This window comes from Typopeltis vanoorti, chromosome 23 (genome assembly GCF_054136105.1).
Source record: "Typopeltis vanoorti isolate ZY-2024b chromosome 23, IOZ_Tvanoo_1.0, whole genome shotgun sequence".
In the NCBI taxonomy this organism is placed as follows: domain Eukaryota; kingdom Metazoa; phylum Arthropoda; class Arachnida; order Uropygi; family Thelyphonidae; genus Typopeltis; species Typopeltis vanoorti.
In genome coordinates this window covers 18,556,127-18,584,002 of record NC_143571.1, presented here as the reverse complement: position 1 = coordinate 18,584,002, position 27,876 = coordinate 18,556,127, and the positions used below count along the sequence as shown (strand labels likewise).

General features: G+C 36.5%; 1 protein-coding gene across 13 annotated transcripts in view; it reads left to right on the top strand.

Moving 5' to 3' along the window:
• The window catches only part of LOC150093662 (uncharacterized), a 442,983-nt gene that overhangs the window by 168,277 nt on the left and 246,830 nt on the right, over positions 1-27,876 (top strand). For all 13 annotated transcript variants that reach the window (XR_016550305.1, XR_016550303.1, XR_016550304.1 and 10 more), the window contains one exon: positions 18,630-18,774. Coding sequence is in view for 9 of the 13 variants with exons in the window: in XM_090412731.1 (XP_090268857.1) it covers positions 18,630-18,774 (145 nt within the window). In the remaining 4 variants the exon portion in view is untranslated. The remainder of the gene's footprint in view (positions 1-18,629; positions 18,775-27,876) is intronic.

The window sequence follows — 27,876 nt, the reverse complement described above, 5'->3', positions numbered from 1 at the left end:
AGAGTGGTGAGAGCGAGAATGGTCAATGAGTTTAAGGAGTAGTATGATGGTCTTTGTGTTTCCTAGAAGGGATCTCCGCGATGAGTCTTGATAAACTTTGTGTTTCCTAGGAAGGACCTCCTGCGATGAGTCTTTTGACACCATGAAGACCTATATAATAATAATAATAATGATAATAAAAAGTTTACCGTTGATAACTGGTTTTATATGCGCTTTCTTCCATGCTGTAGGCTAGATAGATAATAAAGAGCAGGTGTTAGTTCATGAACACGTCTGTTTTGAGCACAATAGGTGGGATTCCATGAGGATCAGCTGCCTTTGTTGTATCCAAGTTATTCAAGATTCTTTTGATATCTTTTGGTGGAAGATTCTATGTATAATCTTTATATTTTTTTCACATCTCTGTGAGACTTTTTTATCAGATTACATTTTTGCCCTTCTGGTGAGATAAGCTATCCTGTAACTTCATTTATCTTTCTAAACAGATAACTGTTCTTCCTGTAATGTTACTTTCCTCAATTTCTTTGCATCTTTCCTAGCATGTCTCTGACAACTTGTACACTTCTCTCACCTTTCCTTTATTTCTCTGAAGTTTCATTTTTCTTCTTTCTTCTGCTGTTTGAATAGCCTCTTCTGACAGCCATTTACATGCTTCCTTTCTTGGTGATTTAATCAGATTCTTCTGTTCTTCTATTACTCTATATTTTGTTTCTTTCCACAATTCTTTTAATTCTCTTCTTGGTTTGTCAAAACTTTTTGACTTTTCCAACTTCTATTTAAATGATTCATTTATATAATTTAAATCAAATGTGATCTCATTGTTCCTTCCTATCCCTTAATTTCAATTTAATTTCAGTAATCAGTAATTCATACTTTGTTTTACAGTCTACATTTAGATTTAATTATCTTATCAGAGGTCATTATTATAAATGAGATGCCAGATCTTTCTCTGTTTGGCAAAAATGACTATAAAGTGATCACAATTTGGTCCTCTGTGAGAGAGGGATATATGTGGAGCTATAAGGTAAGAGATTATGACAAACTCAGGAGATGACTTGCAGCTATATCATAAAAGGAAAAATTAAATGGAAAGGAGATCAGTGTGAATTAGGCCCTGCTCAGGAACTGTTTGGCAGAAGCAATGTCTGAATGCATTCCAAAGGTCAGGCAGTTCAATAAAGTAGGTGTGAAATGGATTATTGAGACATACAATTTGGAAGAAGCACAAGATGACTGCCAATAATCTGTTGCATGAAGAGTCTAGAGAATAGAGGATATAGTTGAGATGTTGAATGAGCAATTCATAAAGAAATTCATCCTAGTGACTGAAACATTATGCAAAACTTGAGAATAGTGTGAATGGAAGAGAAGTCACTCATGGTGAGTGAGCAGGAGGTATATGAGGAACTGAGTAATCTGATGTTAATAAGGCTGAGGGACTTGATGAGGTATCCTCATATGTTAAGGAAATGTTCCAGAAAGTTAACAACATTTCCTTAACATATGAGGAAAGGAAATGTTAAGGAAATATTCCAGGAAGTTAACAACAGCTATGATGTACCTTTTTAACATGAGTCATAGATTGGGTCAAGTTCCAAAAGAGTGAAAAGAGGACAAGATTGTTTCACTTCATAACAGAGATAATAGGAGACTAAGGCTTCAAATTAGAAGCCAATCTTCTTGTCAGGGTATTGTGGTTAAAGTGTTAAAGAGTTTCGTGAGGACTAGGAGATTTAGAATTGAGTTGACAATGCAATATTCTCTGTGATTCATAGCATGTCTTTGATAAACGAAGATCATGTTTTAGCAATCCATTTATTATAACAGAGTAATAAATGCATACACAGTGGTATATTTAGATTTTTGCAAAGGCCTTTGATATACTGTCATATGACAAGCTGATAACTAAATTGAAATGGACGGTGCTGGTTAGTAGATTAGTCAGCAGGATTGGAAATTGGGTATCTAGTAGGTAGAAGTTATGTATAGGGACATGATGTCCAACAGGTGCAAAGTCACTAAGGATGTGCCTGAGGACCTATTTTGGGGCTGTTGCTGTTTAACTTGTATGTTAATGATATTAGGAAAGGTTCGAATGGCAATATGCAGTTATTTGCAAATGATGCAAAGTTGGAAAGAACTTTGAGGAATAGAGGTAGCTTTGCAAGAAGACTTGAATAGCTTTGGTAAATGAGTGGCTGAGTTGGGATGCCATTTCAGTGTTGCAAAGCATAAGATTTTAAAATTTGAGAAGCACAGATGGGATGCACAGTTTAAGACTGGTGGTTATATTTTAGAAGTGGAGGAGATGAGAGATCTGGAAGTGATGGTGGACCTGAAATTTCAGGGATGTTTTGCTAAAATTATGATTGCAACACAGCAGATTGTGTCAGTGACTTAATCTGCTATGCAGCACTCACATGACTGCATATGGATTACTGACTGCATATGGTTTTCGAGAGGATGAGATGTTAGAAAGGGTTCAAAGATAATTGACTACTGGTTTGTGGTCTCTGGTATGTTGAATATGAAGACACATTAAGGGAATACAAATTGCAGATAGAAGGAGGAAGAGGGAGGGAGGGATGAACATGATTAAGACATAAGTTGGTATAGGGTTTTTACCAGATTAATGTGGATGAGATTTTTTGTAGAATGGGTGGAGATGGGGAGAGAATAACAGGCCATCCCTGGAAGCTGTGTAAGGAGGGTATGAGCAGGGAGTGAGGAGTAAATTTTTGTTATGTGTGAAAAGCAGTGTATTATTGGAGTGCATTACCTGAGAGTGTGTGGTGAGTACAGAGACACTGAATGCATTTAATGCATGTTGTATATGATGAGCTGTATGTGTGAGAATGGGACTTCTTGCGATGAGTTTTTTGGCCTCATGGAGGTCTGAGGTTAATAACTTTTAACAGATAACTGTAGACTTAACACAGGATCCTAGCTTTTGAGATTCATTTGCAAAATGTAAGAAATTTCATTGAAGAGAATTGAGTGATTTAAAAAAACCTATATGCAAGCAATAGAAAATCCAAACTACTTGGTAAACTCAAAAGGTTAAAGGGATAGTCCATGAAAAGAAGAAGAAATTATATCAAAATTTCCTAGGCAAGCAGTTCAGTAGTGTTTTGAGAGAAATACAGAAAAAATAAATGTAAGCCAGCCAAGTTATATGTAAAGATAGCTAAACGAATGTCATGGGAACTTTCATGAAAATGTAGACGATAAGTATCATGAATAGCAAAAGGTTCAATAGGCTATTATAAAAGCTTAGAAACAGAAGAGAGTGCTGTAAATGGAATCAGGTGTTTAAAAGTGACATAAAAACTGAAGGATATGTTGATGAGATTTCAAAGTAATTTGAAAAATTTTAATTGAGATAAACAGTGTACTGAAGGCTGAATATAAATGCTTTCCTTTCATTCATGTTGTACTTTATTCTCGATTTTACTCGATCATCAAGAATACAATGTTAAAATTGTAATCAGACACAGACAGACAGGAACAATAAGTGGAAGAAATGAGGTAGAATAAATAAGACCTATAAATAATAAATTAATAAGTAGTCCTGTGGGGAGCACTCTCTATGGGTGCCGTTGGCTAGCCTTATATGTTGGGCAGGAGGCCTAAGAATTAAATTTTGGGAAGTTTAATGCAACCATATTTATCAAGATTAGACTGGTTTTTTAAGTCTTCTGCAGATTCTAAAAAGAGTCAAGTTTGTATTTGCTGCAATGGGGTCTGGTGGTTTTCTTTCATCTGATTCTGTGTAAAGTATTCAAGGTATGGTCTGCTAGATCTGATTCACCATAGTTGTGGCAGCAGATGTAATTTTTGTGTTCTTCTAGATCGATGTTAGTAGATCTCCTGGTCTGACCATAATATGATAATTTGCAAGAACAAGGAACCTTGTAAATGCCTGGATTAGAGAGGGGGGATGAAGCCGATCCTGCCAGGTAGAAGGTACTGCCATGCGCTCTCTCCCTCTTGCCCCCTCTGGCCAATTTCTATATGGAGCATTTTGAAAAAAATGCTCTTGATACTCCAGTCTCAAACCCTCTATTTGGTTAAGACAGTCAACACCGCAGAATCCAGTTCACTACTGAAAATGAAAAAAAAAAAATCCAAAAAACAGCAGCTTGCATTTTTTTTTAGATACTCTGTCATGTCTGCCCAATAGTATCCTTTCTTTCTCTGTTTACAAAAAAACCCACCTACAACATAGGTAGATACATATATAAACTTTCCCACATCCCCCCCCCCCTTCTCAACAATATGGTGTTATCAAAACCCTTGTCAACAAAGCCTCCATCCTCTGTTCCACCCAAACTTTCCTTACAGCGGAACTTGCTTTTATTTGTCAAACCTTCTTGTCCAATGGTTACAGTGCAAAAAAATCTACAAATAATCTGTCCCTTCCATCCCCTCATATCCCTCTCAACATAAAGACTACAGGGGCACTTCAGAAAAAATAGCCAGAACTTTGAAGAAATATAATCTCTCTGCACTGCTTTCAAACATCATTTGAAGTTCACTTCCCTTCTCTTCTTAAGGATCTGCTTCCTCCCCTCTCTATTCCAGGTATTTACAAGGTTCCTTGTTCTTGCAATTATCATATTATGGTCAGACTAGGAGATGCTAACACATCCACCTAAAAGAACAAAAAATGCATCTGCTGCCACAGCTATAGTCAATCAGATTTACCAGACCATGCCTTACACAGAATCAGATGGAAGAAAACCACCATGATCCATTGCAGCAAATACAGACTCGAAATCTTTTTCGAGTCTGTATCTCGAATCTGCAGCAGACTTAAAAAATACAAACTTAAAATGTTTGTAATTCTTGTAGAGAGGATTATACGCTGGTTAGACATGATAACTAATAATTAAGGAATTGACAGCGTAGACTAGAAATATAAATTAAATAAACTTTAATATATACTTTCCGATATTTCGGCAAACATCACGTTGCCATCTTCTTGGGAACTTAATACAAAGTCAAGTGCACGCAAGTACTACATAACAGCAAATGAGAACAGAAGCTAGGAAGCTACCGTTTTCCTAAAGTCCTGATGGTGCCCCGTGGCGGGCTATATTGGTAGTTCTTGGCCTTTGGGCTGAAGTTCTTCTGATAAATGTTTCCCAAATTTGGGACAGTCTCATGCATCCAAATTTGTTGAGGTTTGGCATGTTCCTAAGGGCTGAGGCTGATTCCATGAATAGTCTTTCATATTTGAACTTGCTGCGGTGTATTACTGTGGCTTTCTTCCATCTTATTCTGTGGCAAGTATCCAGAGCGTGGTCTGCAAGCCCAGAGTGGCTGTACTGGTGAAATCAGATGTAATCCCTGTGCTCTGAGATTCTGATATTTGCTGTCCTGCCTGTTTGGCCATAGTAGGATAATTTACAGCTGCAAAGGACCTGGTATACACCAGGTAGGTCTAGGGGAAGTGGTTGGTCTTTAGTGGAGCAGATAAGGAATGCCAATTTTCTATATGGTCTGTAACAAGTGGTCAAGTCATGTTTTTTTAAAATTTTGTTGATTTTTTCCGAGGTGCCTCAGATGTAGAGAATGGTGATGGATTTAGAGTAATCTTTTTTGTGAAGGGGTGGGGGGGTTGTGGATAACTGGTTTAAGTATTTTTTAGATTCTTTTTGGGGGGGGGGGGTAGCCGTTGCCTGAGAAAGTGTCACGGATGTGATTTAGTTCGGTGGTTAGGGCTTGATCATTTGAACAGATTATTTTTGCCCTGTTGAATAGTGTCTTAATAACTCCATATTGTTGTGAGGGGGGGGGGGTGATGGGATTGTTGGTGAATGTATCTGCCTGTATGGGTGGGTTTTCTATAAACTGAGAAAACCAAGGTTCCATCAGGTTGGTGGGTGACTAGTGTGTCTAGGAAGGGGAGGTTATTGTTTTTCTCTTTTTCCAGGGTGAACTTGATTCTAGGGTGTTGGTTGTTTGAGTGTGTTAGGAAGGAAAGGAGTGAATCCTTGCCATGTGGCCAAATAGCGAACACATCATGAACGTAGCAAAGCCATATGATAGGTTTTTGTGGGGCTGAGTTTAAGGCTTTCTCTTCAAAAGTCTCCATAAATAAGTTGGCCATGGGTGGGGAAAGTGGTGAACCCATGGTTGTCTCCTCTATCTGTTTGTAGAGTTTTTCCTGCCAAACGAAATAGCCTGAGTTCATTGTAAACTGAAATAGGGCTGAGATATTTGGAGGAAATTTAGCTTGGATTAGCTCTAAGGTTTCTTTCAGGGGGACATTCGTGAATAAGGAGGAGACATCAAAACTGACCATTATGTCATTATGTTGGAGTGTAAGGTTTTTTATACTGGCTTTGAAGTGGGCTGAGTTTTTTTATGTGTGATGGTGTGTTGCCAGTATAGTGTGAGAGCGCTTTGGCTAAATGCTTGGCTAGTTTGTAAGTGGGGGAATCAATGCCATCCACTATGGGACGTAATGGCACATTTTCTTTATGTATTTTTGGGAGCCCATATATGCGTGGGGGGGGGTCTAGAGTTATATGGTTTCAGTCTGTTGGTAATCTCCACAGGCAAAGAAGTGACCTTCTTAAGGAGCCTATGGAGTTTTCTAATTTGAGAGTTGGTGGGATTGTATTCAATAGGGAGGTAAGTGGCTCGATCTAATAGTAATGCTTTAAGCTTACCTGTGTAGTCATTAAGATTGAGTACCACAGTGGCGTTCCCCTTATCCGCTTTGGTGATAACTATTTCTTTGTTTTTCTTCAATTCTTGTAGTGACTTGTATTCACTAATAGATATGTTGGTTTTTGGAGGTTTTGCTTTTGTGAGAACACAGGCTACATCCAATCTAATATCATTGGTGATGTCATTGGTGATGTGGTTTGGAAGGTGGCGAATCCCGCATTCAATTTGGATCATTAATTCCTCGGCCGGTAATTTCCTAGGAGCCATGGCGAAGTTGTGTTTGTAGAAACTATAAAATGAAGAAACTTTAAAATATTTTTAGAAACTATAAAAATTTCGTAAGTTGACCTGAGAGCTTACAAGAATACAATCCTCGGCATCCCTGAATTGCCTTATTTTGCACTGCTTAAAGACATGAGTGCTGTCCAAGCATCCATATATTTGCCTTTTATTAGTGCATTTGTTAAAAGTTTCACTGGCCTGATAGCTGTTTTTGAACTGGTTGGTTCTCTTCAGAGACCAGCAGACGCATGTCTTTTAAATAGTACAAACTAAGGCAACTCGGGGATGCTGAGAATTGTATTCTCGTGAGCCCTCAAGTCAACTTATGAAACTTTAATAGATTCTATAAACATTTGGCTTTGAAATAATGTTGAATCTAGTATGCACTTTGCCTATGTAATTTTACATTGCTGAAATGAAGCCTTATGGCTCTTTCATTTAGTAATTTCTTAGCCCTCCCACCCAACATCTAAGCCTAGCCAACAGTATCCATAGATGATTCCCCTCATATGACTTTAGTCTTTATTTATTCTACCTCATTTCTTCCACTTATTGTTTCTTGTGTGTTTTTTGTGTGTATCATTACAATTTTAATATTGTATTCTTTGACTGAGATAAAATATTGAAATTGATTTAACTTGTTTAATTATTTCTCTTTCTGCTGTAAATTATTCCATTAAAGTGTAACTTGAATGTAAACCAGCACCTAAGCTTAAATACTCATTGACTATAAATTCTCTAAGCAGTATTAAGGCATAGGACTCTAGCATTTCAACTAAATGAAATGGACATAAAAAAATATAGAATCTACTATAGAATTATGCCTGATGGTCTACTTTTGTCAAAAACATTGATTATTGTTGCTGCTGCTGCTGGATAATAGAATATGAGAGGGATGTTAAACCTGTTGAAGATTTGATCATTGATATTTCATATGTTTTGATAGTGTAGGATCAGTAATTATTTAATTTTTTTTTCATATTGGAAAAGGATGCATGGTGTATCATTTTTCAAAAGTTAATTTATCAGTCAAGTGATTTTGAAAGTTACTATATAATGTGTTAAGTACAAGGGAACCATTGATGAAATAGAGATAACTACTTTTCTCTTAGCTCACTATATTCTCTATAAGAGTGCCAGTAGATATAGTGGGACTCAGGTATTTATTAAACAGAGTATATTCCAATTAGTATAATGACCTTAATTTTTTTCCTCCTCATACAGTATATTTGGATTCATATGTTGAGCAAGAGATTTTTCTTCAGGTATTCCAGTTACTGTTTTTTTAGAAAACAAACCAATTTTTTCACATTACACACAAAGAGAAAACAATGTGAACCCATTTAATGTTTATACATAAATGACCTTCCATCACTAATTCCAAATCACATCCATAGTTTTGCCAATGACAGCATTCTCTGTTCTCTATTCTACTTCATTTGACACCCCCAAAAAACCAAGCAAGATCAAATTTCTCTTCTTTGGCCAACTTACATCTCTTTTGTTTCTTCATTTGGAAGTTTTTTATTTTACTTATGTTTTTTAAAGGCACTGCTTCTCACCTGTATGACTTCTAATGCATAAATCTCAAATCTGCTTAGCCATAGAATTCTGTTTATTCATTTTGAATAGTGCACCAGAAATCTCTCTAAAAATAAAAATCCAAGAATGCCATCTTCTGGATAGCATCCAATGAGGACCATTCAGTGTTAATAGATATTGCTCTCTCACACACTATCCACTCACACTTGTTGTGTGAGTGGATAGTGTATTTCTTCTCTTCACCCCAACAGACTGTGAGTTTGGAACTTGTTTTGACATGGTGGATGTTTGTTAATGTCTTTCAGAGAGACAATTTTCTTTGCCCAGTGTAAAATATCCACCTTGCCCAATGGAGGAATCTTCTTGCAAATGTACTACGATTGGTCCCTAGGGAGGAATTTCTGGATTATTTATCTCTCAGCTTCTTCACAGTACTAAACACAGTACTGGCCTGGTTGGCTGAGTAGTTAGCTTTATCCACTCTCCAGCCAAAAGGCTGCAGGTTCAAATCCTGCCATGGGCATGGATGTTTATGATTGTCTGTGATGAAAATACTAGTGTTGGTGGTGGACAATAGATGGTGTTGGTGTAGATGATGTGGTTTGGTTCCCTGTAGTAGATGGATTTGAGTGGTGGAGACGGAGAGTTATAGAGTAGGTGCCCTCTCTTGATAACTCTTTGAACTCCTTGGAGGTGTCACGTAATAATAATAATAATATTCTTTAAAGACACTTGTGACATTAAATTAAGAATTATAAACACGTTAACACAAGAATATTTTAATGTTTGCCAAATATTTCAGTCTGAAACTAACAGACTATCCTCAGTGGCTTGATAGGAACAGTTTTTTACAAGGTGGGATACAAACAATTGATCATTCAAAAGTAGAATGAGCCGCATGATGTTACATTGTTAAGCATTAAAGAGAGGTAAATTTCATCAGAGTGATGAATAAATTATAGGTATTAATTCACAATTTTATATAACAATCTTAATTTATAAATTCAATTAAAGATAACATTAGACCAAGGTTTCCCAAACTTTTTTTCCCATGGCCCGGTTATTTTAATACTTCATCTTCGTGACCCACTAAAATTTTTATGGCCAATAAGTAAAATAAAACAGATTTGAATGTTCATAGAGTTTTCATTTATTATCATTATTATAATAATGAAGCATTTACTCTTACAAAAATATAAAGAAATTAAACTAGAGCCAAGTAATTTATTAATGAGAAGTGTGATGCTGTTGTTTGTTAACTAGAAACTTCAGGTTTGGAGGAAAAGATAACTTTCTTCTTAAATCCAGTTTGACTTCCAATCGGTTTCTATATTTATTTTTTTGAAAAATCAGTGTTGAAAAGCCTGTTTCAAACTTATAGGTTGTGACAAAAGGGATGCTTTGTTGCTGTTGATTTGGGGGGAAATATTCCTTCAGACTTGCCTGTAGTCCTGGCATATGTTCCTTAATAACAGCTGAAATCTCGTCCAGCTTGGAACTCATATTATACTCTTTTTGTAATTCTGTTAGCTTTGTAAAAGATTTGTAATTCTCTGCTTCCACACGACAGGGACCACAAATTGAGTTCTTTTGTTGCAGTTTCCACCTTCTCTTGCATTTTAACTACAGTTACATTACTACCTTGTAATGCCAGATTTAAATTATTAAAAAAATCAAAAATGTCATAGAGGTAGGCAACCTTGATTAACCAATTGATGTCATGAAAACTGTCTTTGAATTCAAAATATTACATTCCTAGCCGTTGGGGGATGTTGGTCTAAGAACATTAAAACTTCATCCTTCATTTATAATAAGTCTTCTTAAAACATTCCCTCTTGACAGCTATCGCGCCTTGCAGGGTAAAAGATGTTCAAGTTCACTCCCCATTTCTTTGCACAACTCGGAGAATATTCTTGCTAGTTGAGCTACTTTACCGCAAACAAAGAGACTGTGAAATGCCGACACGGATGCGGATGGAGTGCATTTTTCGTCTCTATTAATTCAATTATTTATTCATTAGTCCCGATTAAATACTATTTACTTGTATTTTAGAGTTTCGTGAAAAAAAGAAAACCCAAAATCGAAACCTAGGTTTCCAAGAATTTTTTAGGTGATCCAGCATTTAGCTTTCGTGACCCACCATTTGGGAAACACTGCATTAGACTAATGTAAGAATTAAAGGTCTCAATTAAAAAAAAAAAAAAAAAAAGTTTTTTTTTTTTTTAATGTGTTATCTGGATTAAACTTTCTCATATTTTTGACAAGGATATACAGTCATTTCGATTCAAGTTAGGGCATTGAAGTAAGGCCTCAGCACTCTTTTTAAATAGGTATTCGAATTTATAGTGACATCTGTATAGAAGGCGAGTCTTGGACCAGAGAATGTTGTAGCTTGTCTCTACAAGAGCATCAATCATACATTCTTCACAACATATCTGATAAGTTTGGATTGGCACAGCATGGGATAGAGACAAGCTACAACATTCTCTGGTTCAAGATTCGTCTTCTACACAGATGTTGCTATAAATTCGAATGCCTATTCAATGAGAGTGCTGAGGCCTTACTTCAATGCCCTAACTTGAATCGAAATGACTGTATATCCTTGTCAAAAATATGGGAAAGTTTAATCCGGATAACACATTGAAAAAAAAAATTTTTTTTTTTTTTTAATTGAGACCTCTAATTTTATCTTTAATTGAATTTATAAATTAAGATTGTTATATGAAATTGTGAATTAAGACCTATAATTTATTCATCATTCTGATGAAATTTACCTCTCTTTAATGCTTAGCAATTTAATATCACGTGGCTCGTTCTACTTTTGAATGATCAATTGTTTGTATTCCACCTTGTAAAAACTGTTCCTATCAATCCACTGAGAATAGTCTGTTAGTTTCAGACTGAAATATTTGGCAAACCTTAAAATATTCTTGTGTTAATGTGTTTATAATTCTTAATAATAATGTGTTTATAGGTTAACAACTTTATGAACTACTTCTCATATTTTTGCCTTATGCTTTTTCTAAAGTATTTTCATGGGCACTGTTCTTGCAAACTAATCACCATCATTTCTCTACTTTTGATTAAACCTGTAAAAGCACAAGCATCTATTAGTCAATGGCAATACTCACAGTCCATCTACAAAATCACTGAATTCACTTCTCATCATCCTGGTTCTTCAGTCTAACTTCTTTTCTTTGTATGTCCTTCCTCATAAGAAATAAAACATTTTGGATTAGTAAAGGTAATTATTTTGGAGTACCTGTCTGAACACTGTCTTTATATTTATGAGAATGAGAAATGCTTTTAGGTAAGGGAAGCTCACCTTGATTTGAGGCCTTAATTGATTGTTGCAATATATGGTTATCCTTGAAGGAGAAAGAGGAATAACAGAAACAGTCAGAATGATAGAAATTTTGGTAAGGTAGGCAAGGAGAAGATTAATGGAAAGTAGTGATAAGATGTTTTATTCCATTGAAAGTGCATATGCTCTTTTATGCAGTTGCACAAACTCAGATTTCCAAATCTCAACGATAATGTCATATTTCTCTACTAGGGCTGCCTAACATCTTTAGCTTTTCCCAGCACAAACATCATACCCATAGGTAGCCTCTTCAGTCTCAAAAAAAAAAAAAAAAAAAAAAAAAAAATGGAATCATCATCAAATTCCTGCCATGTACAGGATATGATAGTACTACATGAAAAATTTACATCATTACTAACTTCCTATCTACAATTTTCCTCCAAATCAGTCTGTTACCTGTCAAGACTCCAACATTATTAGATCTTCTATTTCTATCTTCTAAGGCACTTTTTTCTATATCAATCCACCTATATCTTGGTTTTCCTCTGGATCTTTTTCCTGCCAACCTGGCAGCTAATTTAGTGTTTTGACTAATTTCTCTCTTATTCGATATAAATTTATTCATTTGACTTCCTATCCTAAGAGCTTTGTTGAATCTGTTGCTATTTCCATGTTTAATTTACTATCTTCACTAAAAATCGTGCCTAAGTAGCTGAAATATTTTACTTGTTCTATAGGTTCTCCATTCACAATGCAGTTGATAAAGACTAAGTATTGCTTGGTATAATACCCCAGTAACACCATACAACTGTAACATATTGCATAGCTTCTCTCTTAGCACCTTGTCATATGCCTCTTCCAGATCTACAAAACTTAAATACAGATCTTTGCTATATTCCCACAATTTCTCAACTATTTATCATAAAGTGAAGATCTGATCCTGACAGCGTCTATTTGGCCTGAATCCAGTGTTCTTCACCAAGCTTCTCTTCCACAATCCTTCTCAACCGTTTCTCAAATATACTTGCATAAATCTTACCAGGAACACTCAGTAGAGAAATAACTCTGTAATTCTCACATTCAGTTTTATTTCCCTTTTCCCTTGAGAGCTCTACTCCAATCATCTGGAATTCACCCCTCTGTCCAGGCACTCTGAACAATGCATTGCAGCCACTGTAAGACGTTTATACCACCATATGTGAGCATTTCTGGTCGAATATCATCTACTCCTGCTGCCTTTCCACATTTCAGGCTTTTGATGGCTTTTTCTACTTCAAATATGGATATGTATTCCTGACTGCATCCCTGTTGAGTGTTTTTTTTTTTACCAGTGTTCTATCATATCATCAACTGTTTCATTTAGCAATTTTTCAAAGTAATTACTCCATACTTCAGGAATATCTTTTTTTTTTCTCCAGTTTTAATGTCACCTTTATCATCTCTAATTCCTTTTACAGCACTCTTTCCTCAATTTTTGAGTTTCTTCAACAACTTTTTTCCTCCATTTCTGAGTTTCTTCAACAACTTCCAAAATATCTTGCCACCTTCTTAATATTTATTTTCTATGTTCTTACCAAAGTCCTTCCATGACTTTTGTTTAGCTAGTTTTACACAGTGTTTAGCTTTCTTACATTTGTCTCTGTATTCTCTAAGAGCACAAGCTGACTTATTTGCCAGGAACTTTTGATATGCTTTCTTCTTTTCTTTTACTGCCTCCTTAACCTCCTGTGTCCACCATGGAGTTCTGATTTTTCTATCCTTGCAGATAACCTCTCTGGCTGAATCAATCAGTGTTTTCTTCATTGCTTGCCACTGAATTTCCAAAGTTTGGTTCCTGTTCTCAGACTCTTTCATTTTTTCTTGAATAATGTTTGTGTATTTTAGTCTGCAGTTCACATCTGAGAGCTGCTCAACTTTTATTCGCTTTAAAACTATCTTACATGTTCTTCTTTTCAATATGAAATTCAATTTTATCCTGCTCAAGATTAAATGGTCACTTCCAATTTCAAATCTTCTGTACACTATTGTCCTGCACCAGAGAGAAGACATCACTATCAACAATAACATAGTCAATGAGACTTTTCTTATTCCTTGCGTCTTCTCTCCATGTGATTTTCTGCACATTTTTATGTTGGAACATTGTGTTAGTAATAACCAGTCCATGTCCTGAGCAAAAATCCAACAGGTATTTTCATTATTATTAGCTTTGATCTTTTCTCCAAATTTTCTCAAAATATTTTTGTATGTCTGACAGTCATTTCCTACTCTGCTATTTAGATACTCAACAAGGACCAACTTTTAATTTTTCATTGTGTCAGTTGCTTTCTCTGAAGCCTCAAAAAATTCCTCCACTTCTACCTTAGTAGAACCTTCTTTGGGGCCATAGGCACAAATAAGTCTCATTGTCCAGTTCCCCATTCTGATATTTGCCCACATCACTCTACTTGAGACTGCCTGCCATTCAAGAAGATTAGCCTCATATTTAGTGTTGAATACTTTGGCTACTCGTTCTTTTCCTTGATTGTCATTGCCTGACAATCAAGGAAAATCAATAAATATATGTTATATTGTATATTTTGCTCAAAAAGATCTCGCCAGTTTTTGCCTTTTTTGTTTCAGTCACACCTATTGTGTCGATCTAGTACTTATCTAATTCCTCAGCTAGCTCAATTTCTTTGCCATTCAGGCTTCTTATGTTGATGGTTTAAACCAAAGTCTTTGGTTTAAGCCAATAAGAATAAAATTTGGTCAGCTAAATCCCAAATTGCCAGCCCATCCTCATTTGTTCAGTATCTAGTAGATACCTAACAGGGTGCACCATGAGAAAGTGAGGATTGGACATTACGTCAGAAGCTCTGGTCAGTTCTCCTCATTCCTTTAAAGGCTATATGGAGATCTCCTCTCAGTTATACAGCTTTGACCCTTAAGCATCTCCAAAAATTAAGCACCAATAACAGAAAAATGGTATATCTGAATATAAGACCTCATGGAACCTAATTGCATGAATATCCAATACCACTAATATAAGTTTTCTACCCAGATGATTTCAGATAGTGGAAATGATTCATGCAACTGAATCCTATTTTCCTCTCTCTCTCTCTCTCTCACTCCCCCTCCCCTCTATATTTCTCCTCAATCTGAAGATGCTTTAGTGTGGAACAGCATGCCTGCTTTTACTGTTATAATGCTCTCTCCTTCCAGGGTATTTCATTATTTTCCCTTTTAATCTTTCACCCTATCTAAATTTTTGTGTTACTACCTTTTTCTGTCCTTATTTCTACTGTCTTTATCTCCAATAGTAATGATGCCCGACAATAACCTGATGAAGACTTCCACCTAAAAATGCTTTCACTTTTAAATGTAAAACAGTGTTCTGGCAACTGACCTGAAAATATTAGTTTTGCTATTACTGAAACCACTAACGTATACTGGGTCAACATATCTTAGTGGTTTTAGCAATAGCAAAAACCACTAAGATATCATCATCATCATCATCAAATTCCTGCCATGTGCCCTCAAAGGGATGTACAGGATATGATAGTACTACATGAAAAAAATTACATCATTACTAACTTCCTATCTATAATTTTCTTCCAAATCAGTCTGTTACTTGTCAAGACTCCAACATTATCAGATCTTATATTTCTATCGTCTAAGGCACTTTGTACCGTATCAATCCACCTATATCTTGGTCTTAATCTGGGTCGTTTTGCTGCCAACCTGGCAGAGAACACTTGTCTTGCTAATCTTTCTTCGCCCATTCTGTTTAAGTGACCATACCACCTGAGATTAGCTCTGCTAACGCATTCCTGGATGTTGACAATATAATCCTCATTCTCATTTTTAATATGATATTGCCATTGATGCCATCTGTTCACGCCTATAATCTTTCTGAGGATTCTCATATCTGCCGTCTCTAGTCTTTGGTCAAGTGTTTTTCTTCTGACCCAGCTCTCAGATCCATAAGTTAAAACTGGTTTGAACACTGTCTCTGTATACTGCTAATTTAGAGTTCTGACTAATTTCTCTCTTATTCCATATGAATTTATCCAATTGACTTCCCACCATACCAGCTTTGCTGATTCTGTTGTCTATTTCTATATTTAATTTACCATCTTCAGTAAAAATCGTGCCTAAGTAGCTGAAATATTTTACTTGTTCCACAGGTTCTCCATTCACAACACAGTTGACATTTTCAATGATTCTGCCTATTTTCATTGTCTTTGTCTTTTTATTGCTGACCTTCATACCATATCTATTACAACAGCTATTCAATTTAGTCAGAGAATCTTGCAGACTTGTAACAGATTTATTTAGAAGTATAACATCATCTGCATAAAGCAAAGAGCTGACATTAACATCTCCAATTTTGATATCATGTTTAATACCACTTTCCTTCATAATGAGATCCATATAGATAATGAATAACAGAGGGGATAATGTACATCCTTGTCTCACACCAGATTTAACATTAAACCATCTTCCTGTACTTCCTTCGATTCTAACTGCTGACTTACATCTCAAATAAAGACTAAGATGTAATGCCCCATTGACACCATATAACTTTAGCATATTGAATAGCTTCTCTCTTGGTACCTTGTCATATGCCTTTTCCAAATCAACAAATCTTAAATACAGATCTTTGTTATATTCCCATGCTTTCTCGACTATTTGTCGTAAAGTGAATATCTGATCCTGACAGCCTCTATTTGGCCTGAATCCAGCTTATTCTTCACCAAGCTTTTCTTCCACAATTCTTCTCAACTGTTTCTCAAGTATACTTGCATAGATCTTGCCAGGAACACTCAGTAGGGAAATATCTCTGTAATTCTCACATTCAGTTTTATTTCCCTTTTTATATATGGGTACTATGAGAGCTCTACTCCAGTCATCGGGAATTTGTACCTCTGTCCAGGCCTTCTGAACTATGCAGTGCAGTGCAGCCACTATAAGACTCTTATACCACCATACTTCAGCATTTCTGGTCGAATATCATCTACTCCTGCTGCCTTTCCACATTTCAAGCCTTTGATGGCTTTTTCTACTTCAAGTATGGATATGTATTCCTGACTGCATGCTTGGTCAGTGTTTTTTTACCACTGTGCTGTCATCACTGCTTGTTTTATTTAGCAGTTTTTCAAAATAATTACTCCATACTTAAAGGATATCTTTTTCTCCCGTTTTCATGTCACCTTTATCATCTCTAACTCCTTTTACAGCACTCTTTCCTCCATTCAACAACCTCCAGAATATTTTCCCACCTTCTTGATATTTATTTTCTATATTCTTGCCAAAGTCCTCCCATGACTTTTGTTTAGCTAGTTTTACACAGTGTTTAGCATTCTTGCATTTGTCTCTGTATTCTCTAAGAGCACAAGCTAACTTATTTGCCAGGAACTTTTGATATGCTTTCTTCTTCTCCTTCACTGCCTCTTTAACTTCCTGTGTCCACAATGGAGTTCTAATTTTTCTATCCTTGCAGACAACTTCACCACATGCCTCTCTAGCTGAATCAATCAGGGCTTTCTTCAAGGCTTGCCACTGAATCTCCAAGGTTTGATTCCTGTTCTCAAACTCATTTTTTCTTCAATAATCTTGTGTATTTTCTTCACTAATCTTTGTCTACAGTTCACATCTGAGAGCTGCTCAACTTTTATTCGCTTTAAAACTTTCTTACATGTTATTCTTTTCAATATGAAATTCAATTTTATCCTGCTCAAGACTAAATAGTGATCACTTCCAATTTCAAATCCTCTGTACACTCTGGTGTCCTGCACCAGGGAGAAAACATCACTATCAACAATAACATAGTCAATGAGACTTTTCTTATTCCTTGCCTCTTCTCTCCATGTGAATTTGTGCACATATTTATGTTGGAACATGGTGTTAGTAATAACCAGTCCATGTTCTGAGCAGAAATCCAACAGATATTTGCCATTATTATTAGCTTTGCTCTTTTCTCCAAATTTTCCCAAAATATTTTTGTATGTCTCATAATCATTTTCTACTCTGCTATTCAGATCCCCAACAAGGACCAACTTTTCCTTTTTCATTGTGTCAGTTGCTTTTTCTAAAGTCTCAAAAAATTCCTCCACTTCTACCTTAGTAGAACCTTCTGTGGGACCATCGTATTTTGTGTTGAATACTATGGCTACTCCTTCTTTTCCTTGATTGTCATTGTCTGAATATAACAATTTGTATTTATTGCTCAGAAAGATCTCACCAGTTTTTGTCTTTTTTTGTTTCAGTCACCCCTATTATGTCGATCTGGTACTTATCTAATTCCTCAGCTAGCTCCATTTCTTTGCCATTCAGGCTTCTTATGTTGATAGTACCGATCTTTAACTCTGGTGATGTTGAGTTGGGGTTTGTTTTCAGATTTGTTCCAGTAGCTGACTTTTTGCTGTTCGCCCTGGTTCCCTGGCAAAAACAACAGGGGCCTTGTTTAACCGGGCAACGCCCCAGCCGGCATGAAATTTTGTCATGTCGTACCATCATTTTTTATTTTGGTTTAACCAATAAGAATACAATTTGGTCGGCTAAATCCCAAATTGCCAGCCCATCCTCGTTCGTCCAGTATCTAAGTAGATAACCAACAGGGTGCACCACGAGAAAGTGAGGATTGGACATTAGGTCAGAAGCCCTGGTCGGTTCTCTGCATTCCTTTAAAGGCTATGTGGCGGTCTCCTCTCAGTTATACAGCTTTGACCCTTAAGCATCCCCCACTAAGATATGTTAACCTAATATAAAATGTTCTATTTCAGTATGCATTTTTGATTTTATTTTACCAATCTATTCATTTTACCAAATGGTTTTTCAGGATGGCAGGGTAAAGACTGTGATCAGCCTTGTGATAATGGCTATTACGGCTATCTTTGCAAAGAAAAATGCCAGTGCGAGAATGGAGGAACCTGTGATCCCATTTCTGGTGCTTGTGTGTGTATGCCTGGATATCAAGGTCCAATGTAAGTGGATCTCTCCTTTATTTTCTTGATTAATTATTGCCATGTACTTTATCAAGTCTTATCATTTCCATATTGCATCCTACTTATCATTTGAATATGTTACCTTGAATTTGTGCTCATATCCTAATTAATTGTTTTTAAAACTGTTTTCTTTCCAACTTCTGCACCAAATGAAGTTTAACATAGTTAACAATTAGAGGTTGAAGAACTCCTGCAAATCTATAAGTACTCTCATATGTACTCCAGAAAAAAAATCTCTCATGCCTCAGTAACTTGCTCATGTTTTATAATACAATGACAGCTGAGTTGAATAAAGGTAATGGGTTTACAGTGATACTGCTGGACTTTGCAAAGACCTTTGATAGCATACCACATGGAATTCTAATCAGTAAACTGTAGCACAATGGGGGTGGATATAGGATTGATGAGATGGATAGTAGGGTGATTGATGGAGAGATATCAGAGAGTAGATTATTCAGGAGTCGAGTCCAAGAACAGAACCCTATGCTTCAGGGTTCTGTTCTTGGACCACTACTGTTTAATTTGTTTATTAATGATATAGAAAAGGATCTGAGAGGAAGTGTTCAGTTATTTGCTGATGATACAAAATTGGGTAGAGCAATAGTTAATACAGATAATGTCAGAATTTTGCAGAATGATTTGGATAGATTGGCAGACCGGGCAAAGGAGAATGGATATCAGTTTTAATGTGGCAAATGTGTAAGGTTATGCATTTTGGGGTGAAAGAATTCCCAGCTGTATACCACATTGGTGGATTTGTACTCCAGGAAATTGACAAAGCCAGAGACTTGGGAGGGGTAGTGGATAGGGAGTGAAGGTTTAGGGGGTACATAGCAAAAGTGGCTAAAGCAGCTCATCAGATCACTTGATTACTGAAGAATACTTTGACAAACAGAGACAAGTTGGTTATTGTTCCTCTTTATCGCACCTTGATAAGATACCTATCTTGACTACTGCATGCAGATCGGAATGCCAGGGTTTCTTGCTGATGAGGAGGAGGAGAAGAGGATCCAGAGGCAAGTGAACAAAATGATAGCAGATCTATGGTATAAAGGATAAAGGATGATATGAATTGAGACATATAATTTACTGAAGGGTTTTTACAAGATTCAGAGGAAATTTTTCAGAACAGATCTGGTGGTGGGAGTACTAGGGGCCATCCATGGAAACTGAGTAAGTGTGTAGTTAGCAAGGGTGTTAGAACTAGTTATTTGCTTGGAGAGTAGTGAATGAGTGGAATAGGTTGCCAGAGTCTGTTGTGGGTGCCATGATTGTGAATGAGTTCAAAGCAAAGTATGACAGATACTGCACAAATGTTAGATAGTTCTTGGCATGATGTTTAGAGCCTTTATGAGTCTAAGAACTCCTTGGAGTTACCCATAATAATATAATAATAATAATATTATCATCATCATCATGCGTGTCAAGGATTTAGGCCTGTTCTGGCCTTAGAAGTCATCGTTGAATCGTTTAAGAGGACGTCCTGGTTTTCTTTTTCCTAATGGCTTGAACTTTAAGGCTTGTTTTGGTAATCTTTCTGTTTTCATTCTTTGAATGTGTTCCATCCATTTATGTTTATATTTTTTAATTTTTTCTATTACTTGTTCTTGGTTTAATTCTTTCATAATTTCTTCATTTCTTTTGTGATCAAATAGGGTATACTTTGCAGTTTTTCTCATAAACTTCATTTCTGCTGTTGTTAATCTTTGTTTGTCTTTTTGTCTTATTGTCCAGATTTCGCTTCCATACATACATTAAGACTGGTAGGGCTAATGTATTGTATACTTTTAGTTTGGTTTGTTTTTGAACTAGGTTTGGTTTAAATATAGAGTTAATTACAACCTGTTATTTTTAAATATTTTGCAATTTTTACGTTTATATCTTTTTCATTTTCATATGTGATCGTACATCCTAGGTAGTTAAATGAATTCACCTGTTCTAAGATCTTGCTATCTATTACTATTTTAGTTCTTGCTGGATCTTGTCCTTTAAAGGCCACAGTTTTTGATTTTTCGGTTGATATTATCATACGATAATCTTTGGATATTTCATTTAGATCTAAAATAGCTTTCTGTAGTTTATCTTCAGAATTTTTAATTGTTATTTGGTCATTGGCAAAGAGGAGAGTGTTTAAGTTTACTGTAGGAGAAAGTTTAATTCCTTGATGTAAATTTTTATTCCATTTTATTATTATTTCATTTAAGTAGATATTAAAAGGAGTTGCTGAGAGGGGACATCCCTGTCGAACCCCTTGGTTTATCTCTCTCGTATATGATAGCTTGCGATTTAATCTTATTTGTATTTGATTATTTTCATATATACTTGTGATAGCTTTTAGGATATTATTTGGTATTTATCTTTCTTTTAATATGTTAAATAATATGTTTCTTTTAACTTTGTCAAATGCTTTTTCAAAGTCAATAAATGCAATGTGTGTTTCTAAATTGTATTCTCTTCTTTTCTCTATTATTAATTTTAGGCAAAGGCCAGGTCTATACATGATCGTCCTTTTCTAAATCCATTCTGTACTTCTAAAATAAAGTTTTCGGAATATTTCATTAGTTTGCTATTTAAGATTCTGCTATATATTTTGTAACAGGAATTTAGTATACTGATACCTCTATAGTTTTTAGGGTCATTTCTGTTACCTTTTTTAAAGATAGGAATCACAATTGCTTTTTTCCATTCTATTGGAGGGATACCAATAATAATATTATTATTATTATTATCATCAGCTGTGAGCAAACACTTGCATGCAATGCACTGAGAACCAACTATGCCTACTGCACATGGCAAAAATGGCAGCAACAAAACCCAGCACTTTTGTTAATACTATCACTGACAAACTGTCAATTAGTAATCAAACTGATCACCATATGAAGTGCAATAACTGAAGACTTGACATCAGAGAAACAAGAGTTTTATGTGTGATTTCTGTTGCCAGTGCAAAGATCATTAAATCAGCACACAATCTTCTGGCTTATTGCAACTACCATTTTTCTGTTCTCTGTATATCTCCTCCATTGAACAATTTTTCAACCTCAGAAAGTACATTGATGATCTTGAACCTCGTCACTCTAGAATAGACTTTCTCTAGCAAAATTTATTCAATGGAAAGCAAGTTCAGAGTGATTCAGACCAAACGCTTAGATGACAATGTAAGTACTGATGACAACACTAGTAAATTCTGTAATAACCTTTTCGTGACAACAGTGCACACAACTTTGTTGAAGCAGAGAATAAAAAATATAATGCCATCATACTCAATTTCCTGGAAATAGACACAACACTAAAAAATAACATCGACAGGTTTGCAATTTTAACCCCAAAAAACTGTCAGGTGCCAATTCAGACACGCATGCACACATAATGATCGAATGAATTTCCTCACCTGATTAAATCAGCCTTCAACAAGCTAATGAACAGATTCAAATTTATAGCTGCTGTAAATAGTAAACTCAAAGACACTCCATCTTCATCATGTGTATGAGCCCATTTGGATCTTATCTTTGTTCAGAGGTAACAAGGTCATCAACTACATTGTCAGCTGGAGGAAAAACATCAGAATGGTGATAATGCATGGACCATTGATTATAAACAGAGAATACTGTGTGAAAATCAAGCATGTCCCAGAAGTATTTATTATTATTATTATTACGGGCAGCTCCAAGGAGTCCTCAGACTCATCGAGAGAGGCCCAACATCATATCAAGAACAACTATTCAATATTCACACAGTATCTATCATACTTTACCTTGAACTCATTTACAGTCATGGCACCCACAACAGACTCTGGCAGCTTATTCCACTCACATACCACTCTCCAAGTAAAAAAACCTAGCTCTAGCACCCTTGGCAACACACTCTTACCAAGCTTTCATGGATGGCCCCTAGTCCTCCCACTACCAGTCCTATTCTCAAAACTATCTTCTGAATTAATCTTATAGAAATCCTTCAGTAATTTGAATGTCACAATCATATCACCCCTTTTCCGCCTATCAACCAATTTCTGCAACCCACAAATCTTCAACCTGTTCTCATAAGGTTCATTCCATAGACCTGCTATGATCTTGGGCACTCGCCTCTGAACCCTCTCCACCTCCTCCCCATCAAGAAGAAACCCTAGTGCCCATATCTGGGCACAGTAGTCTACATGGGATCTTATCAAGGCTCGATACAGAGGAACAATAACCTGTTGTTTGTCTCTGCTCGTTAAAGTGTTTTTCAGCAACAAAGTGATTTGATGAGCTGATTTTGCAATTTTTGCAATATGCCCCCTAAACCTCAACTCCCTATCCACCAACACTCCCAAATCCCTGGCCTCGTCAATCTTCTGGAGTACAGTTCCACCAATGTGATATACTGCTGCTAATCTTTTCACCCCAAAATGCAAAACCTTATATTTTTCCACATTAAATTTACATCCAATCTCCTTAGCCCAGTCCTCCAAACTATCCAAATCATCCTGCAAAATTTTAACATCCTGAGCATTCACTATTGCTCTACCCAACTTTGCATCATCTGCAAACAGATGCACAGTTCCTCTCAGATCCTTTCCTATATCATTAATGAACAAATTAAACAGTAGTGGTCCAAGAACAGAACCCTGTGTCCCTCCACTAGTCACAGGCCGTCTTTTGGACTCTACTCCTGAATAAACCACTCTCTTATATCTCTCCATCAACCACCGTCCTATCCATCTCACCAACCCTATATCCATTTTCATATGCTGCAGTTTACTGATTAGAATTTCATGTGGTATCCTATCAAAGAGTTTAGCAAGGTCCAGTAGAATCACTGTAAACCCATTACCCTTATCCAGTTCAGCCCTCACTGTGTTATAGAATGTGAGCAAGTTACTAAGGCATGATCTACCCTTCACAAAACCATGCTGTACCCCCCTTACAGTATCCCATTTTCATCTATCCAATCTTGTATTTTCCTCTTGACTATTTTCTCCAAGACCTTGACAACAATTCCTGATATGCTGATCGGCCGGTAATTTTCAACAGCAGTCTTGGAACCTCCTTTATGCAGTGGAACTATTTTCCCCTCTTTCCACCCCATTGGGACTAACCCAGACCCAAGACTCAAATTAAAGAAAACGTGTCAAAGGCACTGACAATTCTTTAGCCACTTCTTGATGTACCAACTCATACGACACGAGTTGGTACATCCAATCCCGCAGATGAATTGACATTGAGGTTTTGTAATAGACTATTCACCTCCACTTCATTCACCACAATTCCCGTATAAGCTGTTGTTTCTTCCATTTCTGCAGTGTCACCACCTAGATGATATACTCTTGCAAAGTGCTCACTCACTAATTCTATATCAACCGATTCGGTTACCTCCCTACTATCGGCATTCTTTAAAATCACTCTGCCATATACATTTTTTCTTTTACTTGCAACATATTGAAAAAACTGTTTGGGATTCTCTTTAGCCTGCATGGCAAATGTTCTTACATAATCCACTTTTGCTTTTCTTACCACACTTGTTACCCTTCTGGCTTGGGCTTTATACCGTTCATGTGCCTGCAGGTCACCTTTCTCCTTTATGAGGCATGCTTGTTCCATGCAGTCAATAACAAACCTCAGGGAACCTTTGAGATCCATTTTACAAACATGTGCAGTCTCAGTTTCACCCTCAGTAATGTCCATTTCTATCTCTAGTCTGTAAACCTCACCTGCTTTACCTATCAGAAATCCAAATTGCAACTTCCTCAAGAACAGCTCATCTCAACTTTTGCGATTACTCTTTAACTAATTTCTGCTCAAAGGTGACATCTGTGCACATATGCCTGGTTTGATATATTGTGCCAAAGAATATCCAACTTAGAATCTTCTAATTTTGATCTTCTTTGGCTGAGAATCTCTCTACCCCATTCTGCCAAATTCATTTTACTGTACCTGTCATTCTGCTAATTCCACCAACTGTTTTTCAAACTTTTTGAGTTCCCTTTGTTAACTTTTATAATATCACCATCTTCTTCCTCAGGGATTTTAATGGTAACAACAATAGCTAGCTTTCCTTTTCCAAATTAACGGATCAGGCAGATAGAGATGCTGGAGGCATTTGCTATCACTAGTGACCTTACACAAATTGTTGACATACCTACTCGAATACCAGATAATCCCAGCCTTGCTCCAAAGACTATGGATCTCTTCCATAATGGAAACCCTTTTAAGTACTTTGGGAATGTTATTTGTAATTTAGATAATTCAGTCCATAACCTAGTGCATCTCTCCCCCCTTTTCCTCACAAGCAATATACATCCACCCACCCACCCACTCTACCTGTGTGTTGTATGACACTATGTAAACACCAAGGTGAATGATCTTCACAACATCTATGCCTCATTCCTTTGGTTAGGATACGGTTTTAAACCTCCCAATCGAATATGTACTAAATGTGGCACTGAAATATACCTCATTAGAGAAGTATTTATTCCCTATTCCACTTTATATTCCTATTCCTGGCTGCTGAACAAGTCTCAGCTCTCCAAATGCACACCAAGACTGTATGGAGAATCAAGCATATCATAAGTAACTCTCGTTTAAAACTTCATCTTCCCTTACTGCTTATACGAAAGTGTGGAATAACTTCAAAAAAACTATCAAATCATCTAAAAGGGATTTTAAAAGAGCTAAAACGAAGAACTTGCATCCTGTCCTAATAGCAGTCATGTCTTCTGGTCTCTTGTGGAAGCCATTAGCTGTAACTTCTGTCCAATATAGCTTCCACCCCTGTTATACTTGAATGATCCTGTAGCACCATCATCCACACATAGAAAGCCATTCTTCTAGCTTCTTACTTTTTAAAAATTTTTTTTATCTAATTCCTGTATGGTCAATCCTGGTAAATATCCCTCAACCATTCCAGATACTCACCTCATAACGTGCCCTTTGATCTTCCATCAAAAATAAACGAGAAGAATTTTATCCAAATTAGACACACATAACTACATTCTTTGTAGTTGTGTGTGTCTAATACACATGCAGAAAAAAAAAATCTCCTAGTCTGAGAATCAACTCTAGTACAAACATCTTTAGGATGTTTGTGCTAGATTGTTGCCTTGTTATGCTTTTATATTCTACTAGTATCTATCTGGCCACATAGAAATGAGTCCATGTACTACCTAAGAAGGGTGACAAATCCTTACCATCAACTTGGCATTGCTGCTAATAAATATTTCTTCACTAGTTCCAGTGCACTGGTAACATCTCATCCTTCCAATTCTTCAGACCATGGAACTGCCTCAAGCTGATCACCTACTAAGCTTATAATTCCACATAAATTCCTTTCTTCTTGACACTTCTACATCTACTCATCTCCCCAAGTCAAGACCACATGGTCACTCTCTCCATTTGGGGACACAGATGACATTTCAGTTACAATCAAGTGTGATGCCAAGATCCTATGATGCCGAGATCAAATCTGAAACTCTTGAGCTTGTTGTTTTTTCTACTATATGTTGCCTGAGGTATTTGTCCCTTGAGAATTCCCAAAATTCCATTCCCTTACTACTACATGCTGTTTCCTCTTCCCAGTTTATGCTGCAATAGTTAAAATTTCCCATAATGATCACTTATTTTGCACTTTCCAGCACTACTTGCTTTGCACTAGACTCAACCTCCTAAACTTTTCCTGCTTCTCAAACTCTGTATCATTAGACTTTAGCAACATCCCACTAAATATCATCGTCTGTCTTCTTCCACCTCATACCATATATTCTCAAACCCATTAGTTCCATTTCCCCTTAAATCCTCTATTCTGAGAGGATCACTTATCTTTAAACAATACTCCACCACCATATTTGCCATTTATATCTTGCTAAAATACATTATACCCTTCTATTTCTATTCCTGTTAGTATGTCATATTCCATCAACCATGTTTCACTGATTCCAATAACCAGTGAAACATGATTAAAAAAAAAAAAAAACAGCTATGCAGGAGTTTCTCTAAGGATGACAGTCTCCCAAATTTTTGGCAAATTAATGTAACCATATTTGTTAAGGTTGGGAGATTCTTCAAAGCCATTGCTGACTCAAAAAATAATCTTTCAGATATGTAACGACTCCTAAATAGCACATTCATTTTCCTCCATCTAATCCTGTGTGAAGGAGTGTCCAAAGTGGTCAGCCAGTCCCAACTTGCTACTATTACTATGGCAAGTTGGGACTGGCTGACCACTGTGTATTTTTCATGTTCTTCCAGGCAGATGTTAACTGATCTTCCTGTTTGCCCATAATAGGCCAAGTCACAGGGAATTTCATACACTCCTGGGTGTGCTAAAGGATGACGTTTATCCTTAGGCGAGCAGATCAGAGTTGCTAGTTTGACATGAGGTTTGAAAGTGGTGTGAAGGCCAGGTTTCATCAATACTTTGACTATCTTTTCTGATGTACCTCTAACATAGGGAATAGAAATGGTCATGTTGTGTTCTTGTGTATTGGGGGGGGGGGGGGCAGAGTAATGGGCATATGTAGTATTTTATCTATTTTGTAGGGATTATAGCCGTTGGCTAAGAATGTATGGTGCAGATATTTGAGTTCTGTGGTCAGAGCTGTATCGTTAGAACAAATGGCTCTGGCTCTGTGTGTAAGTGTTTTTAAAATGCTATACTGTTGGACTGGATGATGATGTGATTGTTTATGTAGGTATCTTCCTGTGTGTGTAGGCTTTCTATAAATGGAAAGAGATAGTGATCCATCTGAAAGGCAGGTAACTAGTGTGTCAAGAAATGGTAAACAGTTATTTGATTCTTTTTTCTACTGTGAAATGGATGTTGGCTGTTTAGGTAGGTGACAAATGCATCCAAAGTGTCTTGTCCATGGGGCCAGATGGCAAACACATCTACATAGCGTAACTACACTTGTGGCTTGTATGTAGCCGTGGTAAGTACTTTATTTTCAAAGTGTTCCATGTAAAAATTTGCTAATGGAGTGAGGGGAGAGAACCCATAGCAGTACCATTAATCTGTTTGTAGAATTTTCCTCCCCATGCAAATTAACCTGCATTCATAGTGAATTGAAATAATTCAAAAATATCAGGGGGAAAATTAGACTTGATTAAA